The sequence below is a fragment of the Balaenoptera physalus genome (assembly GCF_965194825.1).
Source record: "Balaenoptera physalus genome assembly, chromosome: 4".
NCBI classification, from domain to species: domain Eukaryota; kingdom Metazoa; phylum Chordata; class Mammalia; order Artiodactyla; family Balaenopteridae; genus Balaenoptera; species Balaenoptera physalus.
The window spans coordinates 24208515-24233672 of NC_138891.1; the positions used below are offsets into that span (position 1 = coordinate 24208515).

The window sequence follows — 25158 nt, forward strand, 5'->3', positions numbered from 1 at the left end:
GTTAGAAATTTCTATAGAATACTCTTTATATAATTATTGGAGATGGTTTTAGAGCTCAGTACTGGGTAACAGGCTTTTTATTTGATTGTATATATAAAACTCATGGCTGAAACACAAAAATCTGCAAACAGCATTTAACCGTTAGATATCATGACATTTTTTATTTGCTACGAATTATTTTCATAACCATGAGTTTTTAGCCTTTACAGTTCTTTTGTCTTAAATGATAGTTGATTTGTAAGATCTACTCACTATTTAAAATAAATTTTAGAAGGAAGAGTACTTTAGGGGATGGGACGGGGTGCATGACACTTATCACATTAATCTTGTACATTGGGAATATTGTTTCGCTCCAAAGCTGATCTAGGAATATTAAATCAACCTCGTGAGTCTAAAAAAGATAGAAAAGCAGCCTGATTCATACAAATCCTGTTTTGTTAATGAATTTGTTCACTTGCATAAGTTTTATAAAATTTTATAAAAATATCATGGAAATAAGAGCAGTTGGTGGAGCCATAGGAGAAAGCTGTGAGACAGATAGAGTTCAGCAGGAATTTAATCTAATAATTACTGTTAGTAATTAGAACAGCATATATCTAGCACAGTACTAAGGACTTAATATATATTATCTCACTTAATCTTCAGATTAGCATTATGAGGTGTAGGTAGCATTACCTCCATTTTATAGATGGAGAAAATGGATTCATAGAGGTTAAATGACATCTGCAAAGTCACAAAACTATTAAGTGATGGAACCATCATTCCCATAAAGAGCTTGTCTGATTCTAAAACTCCTAACCACGGTGCTTTACTACCTTTCACTATTCTGTACTGTTGGTCTTAAAAAGGCTTCAACATAGATTATTAAGAGAATCACTTAGGAAAATCTGAGTATAAGGCACAGAAGCTTACCCAAATTAGCTCAGAGAAAAAGGGAGCGACATTAGAAAGTTCCTGGGAAGCTCCTTGGAGTATAATTACAAGAACTTCAGTATGGCCAGTGAGAGCTAGAAAGTTGTCAGGCATTTACATAGGAGCTGCATCCTAAGTGGAGATCAGATTTCTTACTATAATAGACTAGATACAGTTCACATAGAATTATTTTTGAAAAGACTTTAATTTCTCATAAAGTAAACTAAAATAATGGGTGGTTTGTTTGTTTTTGGTTGACCACCACATAAAATAGCTTAGCTGGCTTGCATTTAGCACCACGGTGAATGAAAAATATATACTGTATCTTTGAAGTGTAGACTTCTCAACACAGCAGTAGATACTGCAGGAGGCACATAGGATTGAGACCCACTGATTCATTTCTCCCTACTCATGTGCTCACTGTGCTCCTTGAGTATAAGTGCTCACTGTTTAAACAGTGTTTTTCTTCTTTCCCTTTTATTTTGTAAAGTGAATAGTTAATGTTTTCTCTCTATTTTTCGCTCTAATTTTTTTTTTTTTTTTTTTTGGCTGCATTGGGTCCTCGTTGCTGCGCGCAGGCTCCTCTCTGGTTGCGGCGAGCGGGGGCCACTCCTCGCTGTGGTGTGCAGGCCTCTCATTGCGGAGGCCTCTCTTGTTGCAGAGCACAGGTTCCAGGCATGCGGGCTTCAGTAGTTGTGGCTCATGGACTCAGTAGTTGTGGCTCGCGGGCTCTAGAGCGCAGGCTCCGTAGTTGTGGCTCACGGGCTCAGTTGCTCTGCGGCATGTGGGATCTTCCCGGACTAGGGCTCGAACCCGTGTCCTCTGCTTTGGCAGGCAGACTCCCAGCCACTGTGCCACCAGGGAAGCCCCTGCTCTAATTTTAATAACTATTCACTGTGCAAAAGGAAGGGGAAAGAAAAAAAACGTTGTTTAATGATGAGATTCCATGGTATTCTTTTTGTATGTCTGATGAGACTAACATGTCTCTCCCTTCTGCTTCTCTCTATAAGTCCACTCTTATTTCTTGTTGACAGCTAAAAAATGCCACATCAGTCTTTGAGCCTACTTGAGCATACGGCCCCCTCACCCTCTAAGGTCTGACTCAGTTCTCTGCCACAATTTAAAGAGAAAATTTGGCAGACTTGGGTCAGATGCCCACTGCAGTCTAATTTGATATGACTGGGGATTAAAGTTTTGGGGCATTGTCCCCTAAGAAAGGGATTTAGGTAGAGGAAATGATTGGTATCTCTACTTCAGAGGAGATGTTTGATTTCCTAGCTCTAATTGGCATTTGTACCCAAAAGAGTTGCTAAATTATTGTTGTCAGAGGATCTTCAACTGTGACATGAGAACTTCAGTATATAGGATTCCCTTCAGTTCTAAAGTTCTAGGGAAGTAACATGTAGAAACATAATTTAGCCCTCAGATGAAAGGATTCCATAGTAGTAAGATGGGTTTTATACCAAAACAGTTCAGAAATTGCTAAGAACACTAACCTCTTACCTTGAATTGTTTCCCAGATGCTTTATTATTGCTGTTAATGTTAATTGTTTTCAGTTTTCTTTTCAAACATTCAAGACAATATTAATAATATTTCATGAGTGTGTTTTGCTACACTTTTTTTTTCCTGTTCTTTTTTGTTTTGTTTTGCAGCGTTCCCCCGTGGCTTGAACTATTCTTTTCTCAACCCACTCTAATCTGCCTTCAAACCCCACAGTGGGTTGGAGGGAGAGCATAGACAGCTCTCACTAATGTTACGCATGACACTGTGTTAAGTCTAGTGGACATTTTTCAGTCCTCCTCTTACATGGTCTTTCAGCAACTTTTGATACTGTTGACTGCTCCCTCTTTTTCAAAGCATTTTCTTCCTTGAGTTTGTGGTCCTGGTTATCATCCTGTTTCACTTGGTGTTCTTTCTCTGTATTCTTTGCCACATAAACGAAGTTAATATGAGTTGTGTTGTTGCCCCTTCCTATAAATCTTCTTTTGGCTTAGGTCATCTGCAGCCATGCTTTTAGCTATTTGGTCCTGGAACTCACAATAACTTTAAGTATTTTTCCTTTCTTTATTTTTTAGGTACTATGATTAAAAGTATGCCTTTATATAAGACTGATTAAACCAAATCTCTCATATGGAGAAGTTGGTGCTCTCATTAATTAAGGGTGTTTGTCTCACACAACTTGTACAAGCAGTAAATCCAGATGCAATATCAATCACATCCTTTTGATGTAATTACTTAGTTAATAAGTCTTTTTACCAACAAGCTTATCTTGAATTTCTGGATCCTGCCATAAGTTATTGATTGTTTTATAGGTTTTTGTTTTTTTTTTTTGGTGTGTGTGGGGGGTGGTAATATGGCCTCTGCCCTTGTTTAAAACAAGCAAGCATTTAAAAAAATCCAAAGATTATAGCCAATAATGCATAAATCAAGGGTTTTTTTTACATGCTGTTAAGACATAATGAGTATAAAGGTATCTTAAAAACTTCATTTGTAAATTTATAAACATGAAATAATAAAGGAATGAGCCATTCTAGATCATAATAAATACTTCTTTAAAGAGAAAACAAATCCATCCATAAACAGAAGGTATTAAGTAAAACCTTTATTTTTTCATCAGATAGGCAGTCGTGTCCAAAATGATTTATAGAATTAATTACTATATATAAAAACATCCATCAGAAATCTAGAAGTTTCCTTCATATGAAGAAAAATTTTCATCAGTTGAAATATACTTGAGTCCTGTGGAATGGTTGTTAAAATTTAATTTAATGGTCGTTTAAATTAATTTATTAATGTTGATAAAACAAAAAAATGTTTAGACTCAGGAAGTTTTTAAGTGCATGCATTGTGTTTTGCCCAAATACCTATATTCATTTGAATTTCCCAAATTGTATGCAGAAATTCACATAATATCTTCGAAATGGTACCAAGACTATACATACTATAAAATTAAAATAATCACAGATTTTTCTATGTGAAATTTTTGAAATAGTAACTGAAATAAAGTTAGAATATAAACCTTCAGACAGTAATAAGTTCCTAAATACGCTGCCTAATACAAATTAATGTGATATAATTGCTTATATCAACCTAATATAATTAGTGGTATGAAATATATATAGAATAATACCCTTTAAGTATCTGATTTATTTTTAAATAGAAGTATAGAATATAGTGTCAGATATTTGAACTTCCATTATTTTCTGACATGTGAAAGGTATACTATTTTGTCACTGAACCTCCCCTAGGAGGTTGGATAATAAGAAAGCTGTTGTGGACCGAATCCCATTGCATGTTTATCACCAAATATAGTTCCTTGTCAGCATCTTAACAGTTACCTCTTTGTAAGTAATGTCCCTGTTTTTTTTTAGTTGCCTTAGGATTTTCTCTTTATATTTTGTTTTCATCAGTTTTACTATGCTGCACCTACGTGTGGTTTTCTTTTTATCCTACTTGGGTGTTCCTAGGGGCTCTTGATAACTGTGCCTTGTTGTCTTTCTTCAGTTTAGGAAAATTCCAGGCAATTATCTCTTCAGCTTTTTTTTTCCCCCTGTTCATTCTTTCTCCTCTCTTCTGGGACTTCAGTTATGTGAATAATAGACCATTTTACTATGTCTCATATGTCTCTTATACTCTCTCCCTCTCTGACTAATCTATCTCCTATTTCACCAGTCCTCTTTTCAGCTGTGGCTAATCTGTTAAATACATGTTCATTTTGGTTATTTTATTGTTTAATTCTAAATTTTTCATTTGACATATTTTATACTTTCCAGGTATTTGCTGAGTTTTCATTTTGTTTTCTATTTCAAAAAAAGAAAAATCTGTCCGTTAACTCCAACATCTGTGTCTCCTGTGAATCTGCTGCTCTTTGTCAGTTTTTGATTTTTTGGTTTTTGTGTTTGCGGGGGGTGGGTTGGTGTGTGGTCTTAGGGCATGCTTTGTAATTTTTGATGGAATGCTGGACATTGAAATATGAAATATTTTAGAGATAACTTGAAACTCTGGATGATATTTTTTTCTTCCTCCAGGAAAGATTTACTTTTGCTTTTGGCATGTGGTTAGGCTAGAGGCCGATCACTGTAATCCAGTTAGGGATTTGGCTGATTCCAGGCTAGGTTTTACTCTTTGTAAAGGCTGATCTATGTTGTTCACCCTTTGTACTCAAGCATAGGCCTTCAAAGGTTCCAACAGAAAGCCTCGGTGTTTATGAGAGCCACTCTATCTTGGTGGGCCCTGGGCTCCCATTTTTATCATGCCCAGTTGAGATTGTGGAAAGTTTTGAGTAAGCTTTCCAGCTTCTCAAGCCACTGCTGAAGTTAGGGAGGCCTTTGCAATAAGCTTCTTTGGATGCTCTACCGGGAACTTCTGTTTATATCTCATTGGCCAGAACTGTATCTTATGGCTATCCTTAGCCACTATCCCTGGCTTCAAGGGAAACTAGGAAATGTTTTGCTGAACTCTCCTCCCCACCCCCCAAATAAACTTGTTTTGCTACAATCTAACTCTATAAAATGGTGACAAATGTAAGTAAAACTGAACTGTCATGTGAACATAGTAAGGAATACTAAATTTTTCTTAAATGTTTTCAAATTTGGGTTTCTAACACTAAAAAATAGCTTCAAATAATTTTTAAAACTTCTTGTTCATTTTTCTTTATTAGAAAGCAAAACACAATGGTAGTAGAAACTTACAAAATCTAGATGAACAAAAAGAAAAAAATTTGAAATCCTACCAACCAAAGATAAGTTCTATCAATGTTTTGGTAGATAGCCTTGTAGTAATTTTATATAGTAATATATATAGTATGTTTTATTTTTATAAGTTAATATTGTATTATACACCCTCTTTTGTGACTTGTTTCTTCTACTAAGTATCATGTATATATTTCCATGTTAAAGTATATAATGAGGTAGTGTTTTCCAGTTTAGACATTATAATTTCCTTAATTTAACTCATAATGCTTTTTAATTTTAGTGTTCCACCCTTATAGTATGTGTCTTGTGTCTGCTTGTTCTCTCCCCACTCTTTTCTTGACCAGGTTAATACGTAATTACGTTATTGTTGACTAATGCCAAAGGAATGTTCTGTTTAACAGCCAGCGGGAGTAATGAACATATTAGGTAGGCTCTGACTCTGATAATGATTCCTGGTAGAACCCCATTAAATATCTTCTGATTTCTAGTCTTGAGTTGCTACAGTGCTGTGATTTTTAGTTGTGAATGAAATTATTATACTTTTTTCCTACTCTATATTAAGTTTGTATTGTTTTAAAAATAGCTTAGATCCTAGACATTTCCTGAGAAACAGTTGGGAGGTGCCTTGTTAGTATACGGTTTCTACCATAAAATACATACATGTTAAAATGGTACAACTGCTTTGAGATGTAAATGTTGGTGCAGTTGGCTAGCCTCACTCATTTGTCAAGTGACACAGATGCTGGTGTGACAGCAAATATGATTCAAAATTCTGGTTGAGTAATATTATAAATTACTACATATCATGAACCTTCTTGAGGTCACTCTTGAATAGTAGGGGTTGTGAATATTAAATGCTGGACTAATGAAAGACCTATTTTATAAATTATGTATGGTTTTATAAATATTTGTGTCTAGATTTTTAGTGGAAGGTTGGCTACATATAGTTCCAATTCCACCTAACTGCTGATTTTATGACAGCTATTGCCTTTGTTTTTTAGAGCTTAGCTTTCTCATGCAGACTTTTGTGTTGAGATCCATCAGTGTTTATCGCTCATCCGTCTAACCCTGAGATTTGTAGTTAGTGGACCTCAGACTCACTCTTGTATAAAATATGCCCATTAAAAATAGGCTGATTCAGGTTAGATTTCTGTGTATGTCTGAAAAGGTTGTTCCAAAGAGGAACAGTGACTAGATAATAAACTTTCCTATCTCTGATGAAATAACTTATGTCATTAGTCCCTGGATATCACACCCCTGAAATTTCCACTTGGCAATGTGGCAATTTGTCTTGTCAGCTGGGTGGAGGTAATCCAACACTGATTCTTAACCAGTTCAGAATTGCTCACAACCAGTTTAGAATTGCTCATCACCAGTGGCAGGGTAGAAATATCAAGCTCCAGATTATATTGTTCCTAAGCCTTTGTTTCTTGAGAAGTTGATAGTTTGCTTAAAACGTATACTACTGAATTTTTTAAAAACCCATTTATTAATGGCTGTTTAAGAAAGTAGTCCTTTATTTTCATTTTCAGTATCCCATTTTTTCATCAGTGCTCTTGGCCATATATTGTTATCTTTTATTTATTGTCTGCCCAACTAGATTGCGAGTTCTTATAAGCAGCGACTTTGTTTTATACTTCTTTGGATTCTTACCCACTCCCACAGTGCCTCCTAAAATGTAGTAGATATTCCATAAATCTTAATTATTTGAGAAAAATAAGTGTTGACAAATTGAATCTTACTAGCTTTAACTTAGTTTTATTGTTGTAGAATTGTATGATTTCTCTGTCTTTTAATGATACTGTCTCTATACTTATTATCTTCTCTGGAAAAAGCATTCTACATCTTGTAATTTGCTAAATGCAAAATTCCCTAAAATGTAAGTTTTATCTTTCTTTTTGATTCATGATAATTGAGATAAATATGTGTTGAACTGGGCATAAAATTCTTAGATTTGAATACCACGTTTGATATAAGCATTTGACTGCTTATTTTTCAGATTTTGATCTACATTGTTGGTTATTAGTCATTTAACAAGTACTTAACGGAGACAAAGCCATGTGCTAAGGATCACTAGTATTTAGTTAGTGAATAACTAAATATTATGGCTACCATTTGTAAAAGTACATACCTTTAATTAATATTTTATCAGTAAAATAGACTTCTCAGTTTGTAATTTTTTTTTCATTATAGGGTAAAGTTCACCTTGAATTAAAATTGAATGAACTGATAACAGAAAATGGAACTGTGTGCCAGCAACTTGTTGTACAGTAAGCATATTTCTTTTACCAAGTCAACTAGATATAATTCTCCATTTTGTATTCTTTGAATTTTAAGCCAACTCCTTATTTTAAATACTTCAGAAACTTTTTTCAGAAATGAACTCTGCTATGCCATTTCTTTATTAATTTGTTTTCCACTTTATTTTCTCACATCTAGTCTACTCAGATTACATATGATGAGTCATTAATTCATTCAACCAGTATTTATTTAATGTGTGTTACATGATAGATATAGGATCACAGATAAATGTGTCTAACCACCTAGCAGCAACGAGTTGGAAAAGCTTCCCAATAGAGGGCCTCTAGAAACTCTAGATATAACACAGCAGAGCATTAGGGACCTTGGGGCTAAAACTAAATGTATACCTTGAGATTACCAGTATTGATTCTCACCTACTTTGAATTCCTTTCCTCTTTTCTCTCAACTTACTTTTATCACCCCGACTCTAATCTTCTAACTGTTCTGGAAATCTGTTTCAGCCCAATCCTCCACCTTTTCCCTCTCACCCAAACCCTTCCTCTGTGTTGTCAACAAACAATGGGATATCCCTGACTTCTGAATGTTTTCTCTCTTTGTCTTAACTGATACGTGAATATCCCCTGAAGTACTGTTTCCTCTACTGCCTTCTCAGTCTGAGGCTATGTATTCTACCATACCCATATACCTTAGAGCCAGGGAGTAGGGTCAATATTACTCTCCCACTGCTGCTCCAGACTATAATTTAGTCTCCTAATTATGAACACCCCAGATCCTTTGAGGTATTCTCTCTCTATATAAATATACATATTGATATTTATGTGCTTATATATATACATAAAATACTATATATAATATTACTCGGTTAATTTTTTCTGAACTCTTTTAAAGAAGGTTGCACATATTATGATCCTTTATATATCAGTGTGTATTTCCTAAGAAAAAGCATATTCTCTTAAATATAATATTTAAATGTACTTTAGTACAGTTATCAAATTCAGGAAATTTAACATTGTTACAATAATAGTATAATCTGTAGTTTTTATATTTCAATACTTTAATCTACAGTTACAATATTTCACTTTTGTCAACTGTTCCAATAATGTCCTTTAAGACATTTTTTTTTCTCTCCAAGAAAGGGTACAGTTCAAGATCACGTATTACATTCAGTTGTCATGTCTCTAATCTCCTTAACCTGTACTTTTAGCTATTCGTTGTCTTTCATGGTAGTGAGATTTTTGAAGAATACAGGCCAGTTGTTTTTTCACATGTTCCTCAGTTTGGATTTACCTACTAAAAACAGGATTTGTTTACAGTTTTTCCCCCTAGACTGAGAGCATATAGTGAAAGTATTTGGATTACTCTCTGCCCTGCTCAGTTCAGTTATGTTGTACATTTGAAATACAGTTAATTGGATTGATTTGGTTTGCATTTAGTTTAATGTTGTTTTCCCCCATCCTTGTTGGTTCACTTTTATTTTACTGAATATGTAGAATATCAGGATGAGTTCAAAAGTCAGAACTATACCAAAAGGCATTACTCAGAGATGCGTTCAGTCCCCTCTCTTTATATCCAGCTCTAGGCAACCATGATCTGATTTCTCTCCTTATAGCTTTTGTCTTTTCCAAAATGTCATATGAACAGATCTATATAATATATAGTCTCTTGTGTCTTTTACTTAGCATGCTTTTGAGTTTCATCCACATTATGTATCAGGAGTTCATCCTTTTTTAGATATTATTTTCTTTGTTTCTTGCCATAACTTGGTAGATACTGTTGTCCTCGTTTTACAGATGACAAAACGATGCACAGATTGGGTAAATAAGCCCAGGTTTGTACAGGGAGAGTAGAGCCTGGATTTGAACTCTGGCAGTTTGATTTTTTTTTTTTTTTTAATTTTGAGATAATCATAGATTTGCAAGAAATTGCAAAGTGCAGAGAGGTCCTGTGTACTCTAAACTTAGTTTCCTTCAGTGGTTACATCTTACATAACTATAAATACAGTATAAAAACCAGAAAATTGACATTGTATAGTGTACAGGGTATCATCACTTGTGTAGATTTGTGTAACCACCACCACAATTAAGATACAAAGCTATTTTATCACTGTAAATATTTCCCTCATGCTACCCCTTTATAGTCACAACCACTCCTTCCCCACCCCCATCCCTAATCGTTTGCAACCTCTAACCTCTGTCTCCATATCTAAAATTTTGTCATTTCAAAAATCTTACGCAAATGGACTCTTAATAGTTTGTGACTTTTTGAGATTGGCTTTTTTCCACTCAGATCCAGCCAGTTGTGCACAAGTTTCTTAAAGATTGAATATAGTTGTGTCACTTTTTAAAATCTATTTTGCCAATTTCTGTCTTTTATTTAGTGAATTTATACATTTACTTTTAATATAATTATGGATATGTTAGGCTTAAATCCACCATTTTATTTTTTGTTTTCTGTCCCCTCTATTTTATTTTTCCTGTGGGTTACTTGAACTTGTTTAGAATTACATTTTGATTTATCTATAGTGTTTTTTTAATCTATAGTGTATCTCTTTGTATAGTTTTTTTAGTGGTTGCTTTAGGTATTACATTGTACATGTGTAACTTATAGTCTACTGGTGTTGACATTTTAGCAGTTAGAATAAAATGTAGAAACCTTACCTTTTAATCCTCCACCATTTGTAATATAATTGTGTTAAGTATTTCCTGTGCAACAGTGACAACCACATCAAAGTGTTATAATTTTTCTTTCAGTTATTAACACAATTTAGAAAAGAAGAGAATTCTAAGTCTATTGTATTTACTCATATTTTTGCTCTTTCCATATTCTTTCCTTCCTGTCATTTCAGGATCCCTTCTTTTATCACTGTCTTTATGTTTAGAGAATTTCCTCTTACCATTTTTTTAGGATAGGTCTACTGGTGACACATTCTTTTAGTTTTTCTTCATCTGAGAATGTCTTGATTTTTTTCTTGATTCCTGAAGGATATTTTCACTGGATATAGAATTCTTGGTTGATAGTTCTTTTTTTTTTTTTTTTCCCAGCACGTGAAAAATGTACCACTTCCTTCTGGCCTCCATGATTTTTGATGAGAAATCCACTATCATTCAAAGTGTTTTTCCTATGCAGGTTTTCCTATGTTTCTCTCTGGATGCCTTCAGGATTTTTTTCTTTGTCTTTAGTTTTCTAAGTGTTTTAGTTTGACTATAGATTTGTTTGGGTTTATCATGTTTGATGTTGGCTCAGCTTGAATCTATATGCTTATGTCTTTTGCCATATTGGGAAACTTTTAGCCATTATTTCTTGTTAAATTTATCAGCCCTGCCAGCTTTCTCTCCTCTCCTTTTGAGACTCCAGTGGCGTGAATGTTAGATCTGTTATTGTCCCACACATCCCTGAGGCTCTGCCCTTTTTTGTTCCGGTCTATTTTCCCTCCGTTGTTCATATTGGGTTATTTCTGTTGTTCTGTCTTTAAAAGCTCACTGGTTTTTTCCTCTGTCCTCTCCATTCTACTGTTAAAGTCAACTATTGAATTATTTTTATTTTGGTTATTGTATTTTTAAGTCCTAAAATTTCCATTTGGTTCTTCTTTATATCTTTATTTCCTTGGTGAGACTTACTATTTTTTTGCTGAAACTTTCTATTTTTTCATTTATTTCAAACATGTTCATAATTGCTCATTGAATCATTTTTATGGTGGCTGCTTTCACATTTTTGTCAGATAAGTCCAACATCCATGTTATCTCAGTCTTGTCATCTGCCAGTTGTCTTTTCTCATTTAAGTTGGAGATTGTCTGGTTTTTCATATGTTGAATGGTTTTCAGTTCTATCCTGGACATTTTGGGTATTATATAATGAGACTCTAGATCTTGTTTAAATCTTCTCTTTTAGCCAGGCTCCTCTGACCCTCTGCTGGTGGGGGAAGAGGAGTCCCAGTTTCATTACTGTCAGGTAGAGGTAGAAGTCCAGGTTCCTGACGCAGCCGCTCCTGATAACCCTGGGGGAAGAGTGAGAAGTGTTCCTTGTTACTGCTGAACGAAAGTCATAGTTCACGTTCCCCTTAATTCCTTCCTGTTACCACTTTGGTGGGATAGGGAGGAGTACCTTTCTATTGCTCCACGTGGCCTCCACTGACACCCTGGTTGGGAGGAGTTAGTTACCCCTAGAAAGTGGTGAAAGTCTTGCCTTCCCACTCAGCATTCTCTGACACCACCCTGGCGTGGAGGGAGAGGAGTGCCTCATTGGCGCTGGCTGGTGATGGAAATCCAGGCTCCTCATGTGGTCTCTACTGACTCCATGGGAAGAAGGGGCTCATTACAACCTGTCAGAGGTAGAAGTCTAGGCTCTCCCCTCAACTTTTGGCCTTTGTTGATGGGGGTGAGGGTGGATCCACAGTGTTTCTCATGGTGTTTGATTGGAGTAGATGGTTATTGTTTAAAAATGGTTTCTATGTTGCTAAGCTGCCCAGTTCCTGGTCCTTTGGCTAGAGAAAGCTGGCTTTTCTTGGGGCATTTTGTTGTCTGCTCCCATTGGTGGGTGTTTCTGGGTTGGTAGCTTCTCTAGCACTCAGTCTGGGATATATAAAGTGTAAGAAAGCCCAGGGAATTCACTGCTGGGTTCCAATTTCCTTGGGTCCCAAGATCTCTAATTGGCTTGCCTTCTTCTCTTCACCTTTCAGTTTTCTTATGTTTGTTTAACATCTAGGGTTTTTAGCAGTGCTTAATGGGAAGAAGAAGGAGGTGTGCATGTACTCCATCTTGTCCTAGAACTGGACACCAGTCCATTTCTTTTTACTTACAAATAGTGTTCCTTTGTATGGAATTTGTTTACCCATTCACCAGTTGATGGATACTTGAATTGTTTCCCATTTGAGGCTATTATAAAGAAAACTGCTGTAAATGTTCACAAACAGGTCTGTATGTGGACATATGCTGATCTGCATTCTTTTCTTCCTTCTCTTTTTCACTTAAGCCTCCACTGTCCATATTCACTGTCCATACAGCAACAGAACTCCAGCAGTAGTTTTGTGGAACTTACTGCTGATTTCTCAACTTCAGAGGTATTTGAAGTTTGTGGTATTTTCGTTTTTTCAGTAATGCTCAAGGCATGGTTTTATGTATTGTTTTCTTTGTGCTCCTTGCTGAACTACAGTTTTGGGGAGTAGTGTGTGGAAAGGTTCATATCCCAGCAGTTGCTATTATTCTCCAGACCTGGAAGCTCCCCACTGTAGCATTTCCTCCAAGACCTCCATCCGCTAATCTCTACCACATTTCTTACCTGCTCCTATTTTTACTTTCTTCTAGGTCTTTTTCTATGATCTGTCACTATAGTCATTTTCTTACAGTTTCCCTAAACTCCCCTGATCTTCTCTTCCTTTTATATTTATATCTCTTTTATATGAATGAACTCAACTTCTGTGTTCAGTCTGCACCTGAATATTGCTGGAGAAAATCACACAGAAAGACTAATTTTACTTTAAATTCATGATCACAAACCTCACATGGATACTTACAACTATCACGGAGTTTTACTGTGCTTCTCTAATACACCTATGAGATTCTCCATCGCTACAGACTGAAAATTGGTCACATCTTCCTGAATCCAGATCTGCAAACCTGTATTGGCCTCCATCTTTTTGTCCTTATGTTTTAGTCGATGAGGTGCTCCTTTTCTTGTTGGGAGTGAATTCTTCCATCTGAACTCTGGATTCTTTCTCTTTCCCCTACAAAGGACTTTGCTCCTTCAGTTATCCCTTCTTCTGTTTCATCAACTTTACCTGCTCTTTTAGATTGTTCTCACCAGCATGTAAACACGTTCTAGGATCTTCCATTCTAAAAGACATGCCTTCGCAGACCTCATCTCCAGCCCCCTCTCCCAGCTACCATCCCCATTTCTCTGCTCTCCTTTGAATGCAGACTTCTCAAAGTAAGATTGTCTAATAGATATGGGTGTGTGTGTGTGTGTGTGTGTGTACACTAGCTCTGAGTGTTCACTGAGAAGGCCTGCAAACAGTGTCATCCCAGTAGCAATGAGCATACTTAGCACCCGTATCTTGACTTCTAAATACCATTCTCTAGTCAGCACTATGCACTAGATCTTTCTGTGATGATGAAAATGTTTATGTCTTAACTGTCCAGTACGGTGGCCACTAGCTTTGTGTGGCTTATTGAAAACTTGAAATATGACTAGTGCAACTAAAGAGCTAAATTTTAAATTTTGTCTAATTTTAATTAATTATAATTTAAATAGCTAAGTGTGGCCAATGGCTACAGTATTAGAACTGCTCCAATAAAAAGAACGTGGAGGGGTTTTTTTTGTCTTGTTTCGTTTTGTCTTTTTAGCAGTGACTAGTTTCAGGGTTTGAGCAGAGAAAAATACAAGATGAGCCCAGAGCATCTATGGAATCAGAAAGTAAGGAATTGCTCAAAAAATAATGAGGGCATGTGGAAAGGATGTTGAAGTCAACTTGAAAGAGCTCCAAATAACCAAATCTGGGACAATTTGATCATCAAAATAAGTAATGATAATAATGGATTAAAACCTGTAGAATAAAATAAATATCCATGAGCCAATGCTGATACAACAATTAAGTAAATACACGGGAGAGAAAGGACTGCTTTTCCTTATTGATGAATATAGGACAAGTGATGGAAATAGAAACATCACTATTAGCAAACGCTACAATAATAATTAGTGTAGGGACGAATCATCTAGAGATGCTAAATAAGTGAGCATAAGTGTAATGACAAACAGCATATATGCATAGTCTCAAAGAATAACCCTGTAAGATGTCTGATAGGTACCATCTTAACTGAGTGATCAAAGTTAATGTCCCTGATAATGAGACATTCAGTACCTCCTGTTAATTTGCATTGAGAAGGATACCAAGATGCATAACCTCAATCTAATCATGAACAGACATCAGACAAGTTCAATTTAAGGATATTCTACAAAATAACTGGCCAGTACTGGCAAGATCATGGGGCAAAGCAGGAAAAGTAAGGAACTGTTTTAGGATGGAGGAGACTAAGGAGACATGACAGCTAAATACAACTTGTTATTTATTATTAACTAACATCATATCCATGTTAGTTTCCTGCTTCTATAATTCTATTCTGATTACACAAAATGTTAACATTGGGTGATGGGTATACAGGAACTCTGCATATTATTTAACAACTTTTTGGAAGTCAGAAATTATTTCAAAATAAAAAGTTTTTAAAAAATTGTCTACACCTTATGCATTCAACCCAGATCTTTTTTCTAGCTCCAGACTTACATGTCTACCTACCTTCGATGTCTCACAGCATTGCACATTTAACACATCTAAAACTGCTATATTGATTCTTGTATCTATCCAGCTCCTCCCCACAGCTCAAACCAAAATATGGGAGTCACTTAAAATCTTTTCTCCTCTCTCTCCCCCAAGATTGGATCTATTTCTTACTGATTCTATAAAAATTTTTCTTGAATTTTCTAATTTTTAATAATACTTACTGACACCTCCTTATTTCAAACCACCAATCATTTCTTACCTTGACTATTTCAATAATCTTTTAGCTGGTCTTCCAGTCTGCAATCCATTCTCTTTATAAGCAGCCCAGAGCAGTCTTCTGAAACATAAACTAGATCATGACAGTCTCCTGCTTAAAACACTTAGTGATTTTTTTTTTTTTTTTTTTTTTTTATTTATTTTTGGCTATGTTGGGTCTTCGTTTCTGTGTGAGGGCTTTCTCTAGTTGAGGCGAGTGGGGGCCACTCTTCATCGCGGTGCGCAGGCCTCTCACCATCGCGGCCTCTCCTGTTGCAGAGCACAAGCTCCAGACGAGCAGGCTCAGTCGCTGTGGCTCACGGGCCCAGCTGCTCCGCGGCATGTGGGATCTTCCCAGACCAGGGCTCGAACCCGTGTCCCCTGCACTGGCAGGCAGACTCTCAACCACTGCGCCACCAGGGAAGCCCCAACACTTAGTGATTTTTGCAGTGCTTTTAGAATAAAATCCAATCTCCTTTCTGTGGCCCATAAGAACCAGTGACCCGGCCTGCCTCTTTGATTTCATTTTGTGGCGTGCTTCCTCTTCATATGCTTGCTGGCCTTCTCTCACTTCTTCAAATGTGACATTACTCTTCCAGCTCAGAGATGTACATTTGCCTTTCCTTTTGCCTGGAATGCCTTTATGCCCATTCTTCTTCCAGCTGGTTCATTCTTGTCCTTTAAGTTTCAACTTAAATATCACTTACTCTAAAATAGGGTACCCTATTCTTTTTCTTCCATAGCACTTGCCAGTATTTCTAATTATTATTATTTTTCATTTATTGCTTGTTATCTCTTTCTTCAGGTAGACTCTGTGCTCCATGAGGGCATGGGCCGTGTTTGTCTTATTCACCTCATGGCCCCAGCATCTGGCACTTAATAGGCACTAAATAAATTTTAAAACAACTAAATGACGAAAGGTAACACTGTCTTCTTAAAAGATGAAGAGAAAGAAGCTTGCCTAGAAAAAGTGAGGGTTTTTTTTTTCCCCCCAGAAGGAAAGAATAGTATAGGCAAAAATATGGAGGCAAGAAACAGCATGGTGTTTGTGTGTGTGTATAATTAAAAGCAGTTTGATGTTGCCTAATATATGAACCTTGAGTCAAAGATTGGTCAGAAATTGGTAAATAGGCAGGAGCTAGATCTTAAGAGGCGCTTATGTACCATGTGACCTTATAAAACTTATATGAGCTTATGGAACTATTGGAAGATTGTAGACAATAGAGTATGGACAAATTTGCATTTTAGAAAGATCAGATTTGTGACAGCAGTAAGTATAGAAAGGTGAATTTGAAGGGTGTTAGGGTGATCCAAGTCGGAGGTGATGGCTTCTGTGCCAGAGCAATAGTTGCAGATGTGAGAAAAGAGGCCAGATGAAGTAATATTTAAAGAGTAGAATCACTGAAACTTACTGATTGATTAGATATAGAAAGTGAGGAGGAAGGAGAATTTAAGTGTGGCTCTAGATTTCTAGATTGTGTTGCTTGGTGGTGGTATGCACAATGAAGAGAAAATACTGGAAGAGAAGCTGCTTTAATAAGAGATGGTAATGAGTTGAGTTTTAGCTGCTCTTGAACATCTAGGTAGGGATTTCATTTCCATCAGGCATTTAGATATAAAAATCTTTAACTCTGTGGTGAGATCTCATATAGAAATGTATGGTTGATGGTAGTTGTGGCCATAAGAATACATGTGATAGAAGTAGGCTTAAGGGAGGTTATGTAGCATAAAGAGAACAGTTGACTGAGAGCAAATCCAGCAGTAGATGTAGAAAAACATGTGAGGAGAACATGAAGGAGACAGATAGGTGATATGAGGGATGTTAGGAGAGTGAGGGTCAAGGAAACCAAGAGAGAAGAGGTTTTCAAGGAGAGAGTGATCAGGAATATTGCATGCAGCTAAGAAGTCCAGTGAGAGGAGCCCTGAAAAACATGGATAGCATTTGACACTCAGGGGACCTTCATGAGGAGAATGACAGTAGGGTGAGGAGTGAGTGGGGAGGTCAAGAAATTTGGAGAGAAAAACAGAAAAATTAGATAGGTACAGAGTGACTTGAAGTCCAGGCAGTGATCTTTATATTAGAGAAACAGGCTGAGGGAAAGAACCTGAGGAGAGAAACTTGAGACAAATTGAATATATGGTTGTTGCTACTATATGGAAATTTTAAAAATTGTTTTGTATCCTGTAACCTTTTTACATTCACTTATTAGTTCTACTAGCTTTTTAAAAATAGATTCCATTGAATTTTGTACATAGACAATTGTGTCCTCTATGAATAGAGTTTTACTTCTTCCTTTTCAGTCTGGATACCTTTTATTTCTGCTTCTTACCTTATTGTACTGGCCAGAACCTCCAGTACGATGTTGAATAGAAGTTGTGAGAGCAGACATCCTTGTCTTATTCCTTATCTTAGAGAGAAAACCTTCGGTTTTTTACCAGTAAGTACAATGTTAGCCGTCCTTCATCAGGTTGAGAAAGTTCCCTTTTGTTCCTAGTTTGCTGAGAATTTTTATCAGGGATGGATATTCAAACGATCTTATGCTTTTTTTGTTTTTATTTGTTAATATGGTGAACCTTGTTGATTGATTTTTGAATGTTAAGCCAGCGTCCACTTGGTCATGTTGTGTTAATATTGTCATGTATTGCTGGCTTTGATTTGCTGAAATTTTGTTAAGGATTTTTGCATCTCTTCATGAAGGATATTGGTCTGTACTTTTCTTGTAATGTCTTTGTCTGGTTTTGGAATCAGGATATTAATGGTCTCTTTGAATGAATTGGGAAGTATTTTCTCCTCTTCGATTTTCTGAGTGTCTATAGAATTGATGTAATTTATTTTTTATATGATTAATATATGAATTCACAAGTGAAGCCATCTGGGCCTGGAATGTTTTTGTTTTGTTTTTTGTTGGAAAGGTTTTTAACCAGGAATTCAACTTCTTTAATAGATACATAATTATTCAAAAACAATTTTTTTTAGTAATTTTGGTAGTTTGTATCTTTCAAGGAATTTGACCGTTTAATCTGAGTTGTACAATTCTTTGTATAAAGTTGTTCAGTTATTCCTTTTTAACCCTTTAATATGTGTAGACTTCATGGTGATGTCCTAATGTTGGTAATTTGTGTCTTCACTCTTTTTTTCCTAATCAGTGTAGCTAGGGGTTTATCAATTTTAATGACCTTCTTAAAGAAATGGCTTTTGATTTTATTGTTTTTATATATTTTCTGTTTTCTCTTTTATTGATTTTTCACTTTTATTATTTCTATTTATTTTGGGTTTAATTTGCTCTTCTTTTTAAAGTTTCTTTTGATTGATGCTGAGGTCAGTGATTGGAAATCTTTCTTCTTTCCTTAGTGCTATCCATTTTCATCTAAGTACTACTTTAGCTGGATCCCACAAATTTTGATATACTGAGTTTTCATTTTCATTCATTTAAAAATACTTTATAATTTTTCTTTTATTTTTTGACCCATGGGATTATTTAGAGGGAAGTTAATTTTGTTTCCAAATATTTGAGGGTTTTCCAGATATCTTTTTGTTGCTGATTTCTAATTTAATTCCACTGTTGTCAACATATTTTATATGATCTGAATACTTTAAAGTTTACCAAAACTTATTTTTTGTCCCCAAAATATAGTTTATATTGGTACATGTTTTGTGTGCATTTGAAGAGTGTTTTCTGCTTTTGGTGGATACACTGTTTTTTATAAATGTTAATTATGTTAGGTTGGTTGACAGTATTGTTTAAACTTTCATTCTTAATTGCTTTATTGGGTGTTGAAATTGCTAACTATTTGTGGATTTGTCAGTTTCTCCCTGCAGTTCTATCAGTTTTTGCTTCATTTGTTTTACAGCTATAATAGGAACTTAACATTTAGGATTTTTATGTCTGCTTGATAAATTGAACTCATTATTATAAAATAACCCTCTTTATTTCTAATATTGGTAATATTCTTTGTTGCAAAATCTACTTTGATATTAATATAGCCACTCTGGCTGCCTGGCTGGCTGGTTTACTTGCCTTCTTTTTTTTCATGTTTCTAAATTTAATATTACAAGATTTTTAATCTAACTTTGATTTTATACTGGTATCTCTTTCCTCTAACATTGGAAATCTTAATCCCTAACTTTACATAAATACTTAACAACATAATTATTTATTTACATTATCTTTGAAGATATAGACAATAGATTCAAAATAATAATACCAGTATTACCACTGATAATTAGGTTACTGAATGAAGTTTTAGAGGTCTTACTGCTCTGTTTGTTCTAAGAATATAGAATATATCACTAAGGATATAGAATCAAATACTGTGCTCTAGTCCTTTGAACTAATTCCCTTTTTTTTTTTTAGTGGTTTCTCAGGTTTGTTTTTGTTTTTTCTTTACTTTTTAAGGGTTATTTCTTAAGTTTAATCTTACTTTTGAAATGTAAAAGTTTTCTATGTTGCCAAACTCAAAACTATATAAAGGTATCTTTGAATAAGTCCATTCCCAGTCCTCTACCCTCCTAACTCCTATATTTAAAAGTTTTGGCCTTTCATTCCAGTATTTTTACAAGTACAAGCAAATAAATATATGCACATGTATAAATAAAAATTAAAATATATTCGTTTTCTCACTCCATTCTTACACAGAGTATAGAGTTCTGTAACTTCCTCTTTTTTCAGTTAAGAATATATCCTGAAGATCACTCCATATCACAGTAATTAGAGAATAGATTTACCTCATTCTTTTTGACAACTACCTAGAATTCCATCCTATAGATACTATAATTTAGTCAGCTAAACCCTTGCTAATGGACATTTGGGTTGTCATTACCCATTAAATCAGCTTTCTTTTAATTAGTATTAGTATGGTATATATTTTTCCACTTTTTTTACTTTTAACTTAATTTTATCTTATATTTAAAGGAGTCTTAAAGGCACTGTATAACTTTTTTTGTCCAGTCTGAAAATCTCTGCTTTTTAATTGGCATGCTTAGGCCATTCACATATCTATGTAATGTGTCTGTTACTCTGTCTTCATGTTTACTAATCTTTTCTTCTGCCATATCTAATCTTCTGTTAATGCCACTCAGTGTGTTTTTCATGTCAAACCTTGTAGACTTTCAAAATTTAATGTCTTCTGTGTCTCTACCAAACATATGAAATATAGTTATGATAACTTTTTTCATGTCCTTGTCTACTAATTCTATCAACTGTGTCATTTCTGGATCTGTTACTATTGATTTGTTTTTCTTTTTCATCATGGGTTGTATTTTCTTGATTCTTTGTGTTCCTGGTTATTTTCTGTTGGATGCTAGATATTGTGAAGTTGCTGGATATTTTTGTATTCCTATGAATATACTTGAAGACTTAGTTACTTGGAAACAGTTTGATTCATTTGTGGTTTGCTTATAAGCTTTGTTAGATGGAACAAGAGTGGCCTTTAGTCTGGGACTAATATTTTCCCACTACTGTGGCAGCACCCATAATTACCAGCTTTTTACTGTGGCCCATGGGATCTCTTGCTAGTCATTTGTGGGCTTCTGGAATTGTTCCCTCTGCTCTTTTCTAATGGTTCTTTCCCCAGCCTCAGAGAGTTTCCTCACATGTGTATGTTTATCAGCGCTCAGCTGGAGACTCCGGGTATGGGTGGGTGGGGGGACCAGTACTTTCGTAGCTCTCTGGAGGTTTCTTTCTCTCTGTGCAGCTTTCTTTCCTCCAGTACTCTGCCCTGGGAACTCTAGTCACTTTGGCCTTCCCCAGCTGACAGCCCTTCCTTTCTTCGCAGGGAGGCCATCTAACAGTAGGCTGGGACAGTTAGAGGGCTCACTTTGTTTATTCCCCCATCAGAGATCACTGTCCTGAGCTGCTGATACTACCCTTTTTTTTTTTTTTTAAGTGTTTGAGGTGGGAGGATAAATCTGTTCCTGTTACTCCCTGTACTACGTACTCCTGTATGTAGAAGTTAATATTTGTCTTTTAGTTAAAAAAAAAAAAAAAATCCAAGGAAAACAATCAGATCATTCTGTACTATAAACAAGTTTGGACTAAACTTATTTTCCTTTGTAATTCCTAAAAAATGTGTCAATATCAAATACGTTATGTGTCATATATAAATAAAATACAAGATAATTTAGCATACTAAGGTTGTTTTAACATTCGTTTTCAGCTTATCCATGGTTTATGACATGAAATTGCTTGATTTTCCAATTAGAAGAATAGTTGTATCCTAGGTAATTAGGAAAATATTTCATAACATACGCAACAAATAAAATAATCTGTATTTAATAATACTACTTGTGTGTCAGAAAACCCAATTTTTATACTTAGATTTAAAAATTGAGTACTTCTGATTATTTTTATAGACTCATACTTTTGGATTATGGGTATTTTTTTTTGGTTTGTAGGTATTCTTATAGAAGTGTTTGTATACTGAACAGCATTTTTCTCATTTTTTTAAAATAAATTTATTTATTTTATTTATTTATTATTTTTCGCTGCGTTGGGTCTTCATTGCTGTTCATGGGCTTTCTCTAGTTGCAGCGAGCAGGGGCTACTCTTCATTGCGGTGAGCGGGCTTCTCATTGCAGTGGCTTCTCTTGTTGAAGAGCATGGGCTCTAGGCGCGTGGGCTTCAGTAGTTGCAGCACGCAGGCTCAGTAGTTGTGGCGCACGGGCTTAGTTGCTCCGCGGCATGTGGGATCTTCCCAGACCAGGGCTCAAACCCGTGTCCCCTGCATTGGCAGGCAGGTTCTTAACCACTGCGCCACCAGGGAAGTCACCATTATTCTCATTTTTTTTTTAATTTTATTTTTTTTTAAATTATTTATTTATTTATTTGTTTGTTTGTTTTTGGCTGAGTTGGGTTTTTGTTGCTGCGCACAGGCTTTCTCTAGTTGCGGCGAGCGGGGGCTACTCTTCGTTGCAGTGCACGGGCTTCTCATTGTGGTGGCTTCTCTTATTGTGGAGCACGGGCTCTAGGTGCGCGGGCTTGAGCAGTTGTGGCACGCGGGCTTGAGTAGTTGTGGCACGTGGGCTCAGTAATTGTGGCTCATGGGCTCTAGAGTGCAGGCTCAGTAGTTGTGGCTCACAGGCTTAGTTGCTCTGTGGCATCTTCCCGGACCAGGGCTCGAACCCGTGCTCCCTGCATTGGCAGGCGAATTTTTAACCACTGTGCAACCAGGGAAGTCCTCTCAGTGTTTTTATACCTCATAAAATTATAGTGAATTTTTATGATTAGGATTTTACATAATTAGTGTTTACATGAGGTAAATTTGGTATTAGAAGGAAAGTAATACAGTATATTCAGGCACAGTGGGACTGTAGGAGGACTTAAATTTTAGAAATGGGGTTAAGAAAGTAGAAGTTGAGTCTCGGCCCACTTCTCACAAGTTGTATTACCTCTTTAGCCTTATTTTGTTACTTTCTCGCGTAAGCTTTTTGAGCCTTACTTTCTTCTTTAAAATGGCATGATGATACCCTTCTCAAAGGCAGTTGTGAGAGTTTGATGCATTTTGTGAAAATAAATAGTAAACTGCAAATACTATATCAAAATCAGGTATCATTTTGAGGTTTAGCCTGAGAAGCGTAAATTTCAAACAGTATGTACAGTGGGAAAATTTGACTGTACCCAGGCCTGACGTTAATAACCAGAATTGTTATCTTGGCCTGTACTTTCTTTGGTTAGTTTCAGAAATTTTTTAAATTTGATTTTTGATACCCAATTTAATAGAAATGAGTCATATTATCATTTCTTTCTTTACTCGGCAGCACACCATTTGCACCTCACCCACGTATATGATCTGTGGGTTGTGGAGAGAAATTAGGATGTTGCTCAATAGCCCACATCTTTCAACAAAGAATACTTTTCACTAACACTCAGGAGTTTCTTGTAGGCACTGGGAAATGCACACCTTTAGATGCTAAACTAAATTCGTGAACTCAATAAAGAGAAAATTTGAGGAGCAGGTCATTAAGTCAGATTCTGTGTTCTCTGTAAATACCAATGACTGTGTTGTCATGGAGTGGATGAGATGACCTTGGTTTTTATGGTCTAAAACTTTTTCTACAGAATGATGCAGGAGCTGTTACTGAGAGTCAGAATAAAAGGCTGCAGAACTGTATGTGGCTTGCCCTTTGTTTATGAATCAGATTTTAAGTGGAAACCACAGTTGTTTCCTTGTTTCTCATTCATGCTTTAGCAGAGGATGTGATGCCACAGATTTGACTTGGTTTGTAGTGTCTCCTTTAAGGTTCACACAGCTTTCTTTTCCTTTTTAGAAGCCGCAATAGTTTTAATGTATTATCAAACCACAGCGTGTACCTTGTTGGATAGACCTTGTGTATATCCAAATATTATTTGGTAGTCTCAGTACTGACTGTGGTGGTCTAGTCCTATTTGGAAATACAGCGAAAGTAAATAAATGCATATGTACATATGTTTGGGTAGGTGGTATATAGGCATACAACTTCAGACATGTGGAAAACAATTTTAACCCTTTCAATGTATTAATTCGTATTTAAAGATAATGTTTTAGGTTGTTTAACTTGAATATAAATGTTTTATGTTGTTTAACTTGAATATAATAACGTTAATTTTTCTTTATGCTTCCTTAGTGTCAAGGCATGCCATGGGTTGCCTCTCATAAATGGACAAAGCTGTGACCCTTATGCAACAGTTTCTCTTGTGGGCCCTTCTAGGTAATGTTTATTGAATTAGTATTAGATTTTTAAGTTTTAAAGTTTAACAATTACAAAATTAAAGTTCTAAGAGAACTTGCTAAATAGCTATTTATGACACAAAGTAACGAATGCTTTGAAAGAAAAGTCTTCAGTTAGTTCTATTATTCACTTGCAAACAATCAACTCCTATTTTTATAAAAGAAAATGAGTGCCATTTCAAATCTGCCAGACTCTTAGGCTATGGGGAGCAACCTGTGTCTTATAGTAGTTAAAATGTACTTTAAAACATAAACCTGACCTTCATTCATCATCAGTTTTCCTAGTTTCAAACGTCTTAGACTTTATTGCAGGTAGAATCCTGTTTTAATAAATACTAGCTCAAAATAGCAAAGGAATTTCTATATTTTTATCTGGAAAACAACTCAGGACTAAAAATACCTTTTTTGCTCATGGCATCTGTGCTGTACAGAGAGAATTCCAAGCTGTAGACAAACTGCTGAAGTACCAGAACATGGTGAAGTGCACTGTATCATTGATTTTAATTACTTATGATAATTTATGGAAAATCTATCACACTTTGTAGTATTTTCTATTTTATAATTTCATTATGGTTTCTTTCAGAGCCTGACTAGTCTGAAATTTGTCTACAACTTGAAGGTTTAGAATCAGGAAACAAAGAGCATACTATTCCCTCTACACAAACACATGTATATACACATAGACATGCACTGCTTCTTCCCAACCCCAAGCTATGTATTCTTATTTTTTAGAAAATCACCAGTAAGTCACTTTGAAAAATGTGTTTGTCCCTATGTATGTAAAGCACCACGCCTGGTACTTATTGGGTTCTCAAACAATAGTATCCTATTATTATTATAGATGGTTTTATATTTAAAAATAGAAACCTGACCTGTTTGCTAAAAGCAGATACTCAATCCTATAACATTCATACTATCAGAGGGATTGAGTTTTGTGTGTTAAAAATGTTTAATCTAGTGGAGCTGTTTTTGGTTTTTGTTCTTGTTTATAATCAATACCTAATAGATTCTTTAGTGTAATTGCTTAGTAATGTACAGATAGAAATTATTTGGCT

At 35.5% G+C, this 25158-nt stretch overlaps 1 protein-coding gene and 1 long non-coding RNA gene across 6 annotated transcripts in view; one reads left to right on the forward strand and one right to left on the reverse strand.

Moving 5' to 3' along the window:
- Positions 1-17383, reverse strand: part of LOC309660567 — a 412061-nt gene extending 394678 nt beyond the window's left edge. Inside the window, exon 1 of the long non-coding RNA XR_014263472.1 lies at positions 15626-17383. This is a non-coding gene — a long non-coding RNA (uncharacterized lncRNA). The remainder of the gene's footprint in view (positions 1-15625) is intronic.
- The window catches only part of RASA2 (RAS p21 protein activator 2), a 115982-nt gene that overhangs the window by 39075 nt on the left and 51749 nt on the right, over positions 1-25158 (forward strand). For all 5 annotated transcript variants that reach the window (XM_082461203.1, XM_082461204.1, XM_082461206.1 and 2 more), the window contains 2 exons: positions 7801-7877; positions 24000-24083. In XM_082461203.1, the coding sequence (XP_082317329.1) occupies positions 7801-7877; positions 24000-24083 (161 nt within the window). The remainder of the gene's footprint in view (positions 1-7800; positions 7878-23999; positions 24084-25158) is intronic.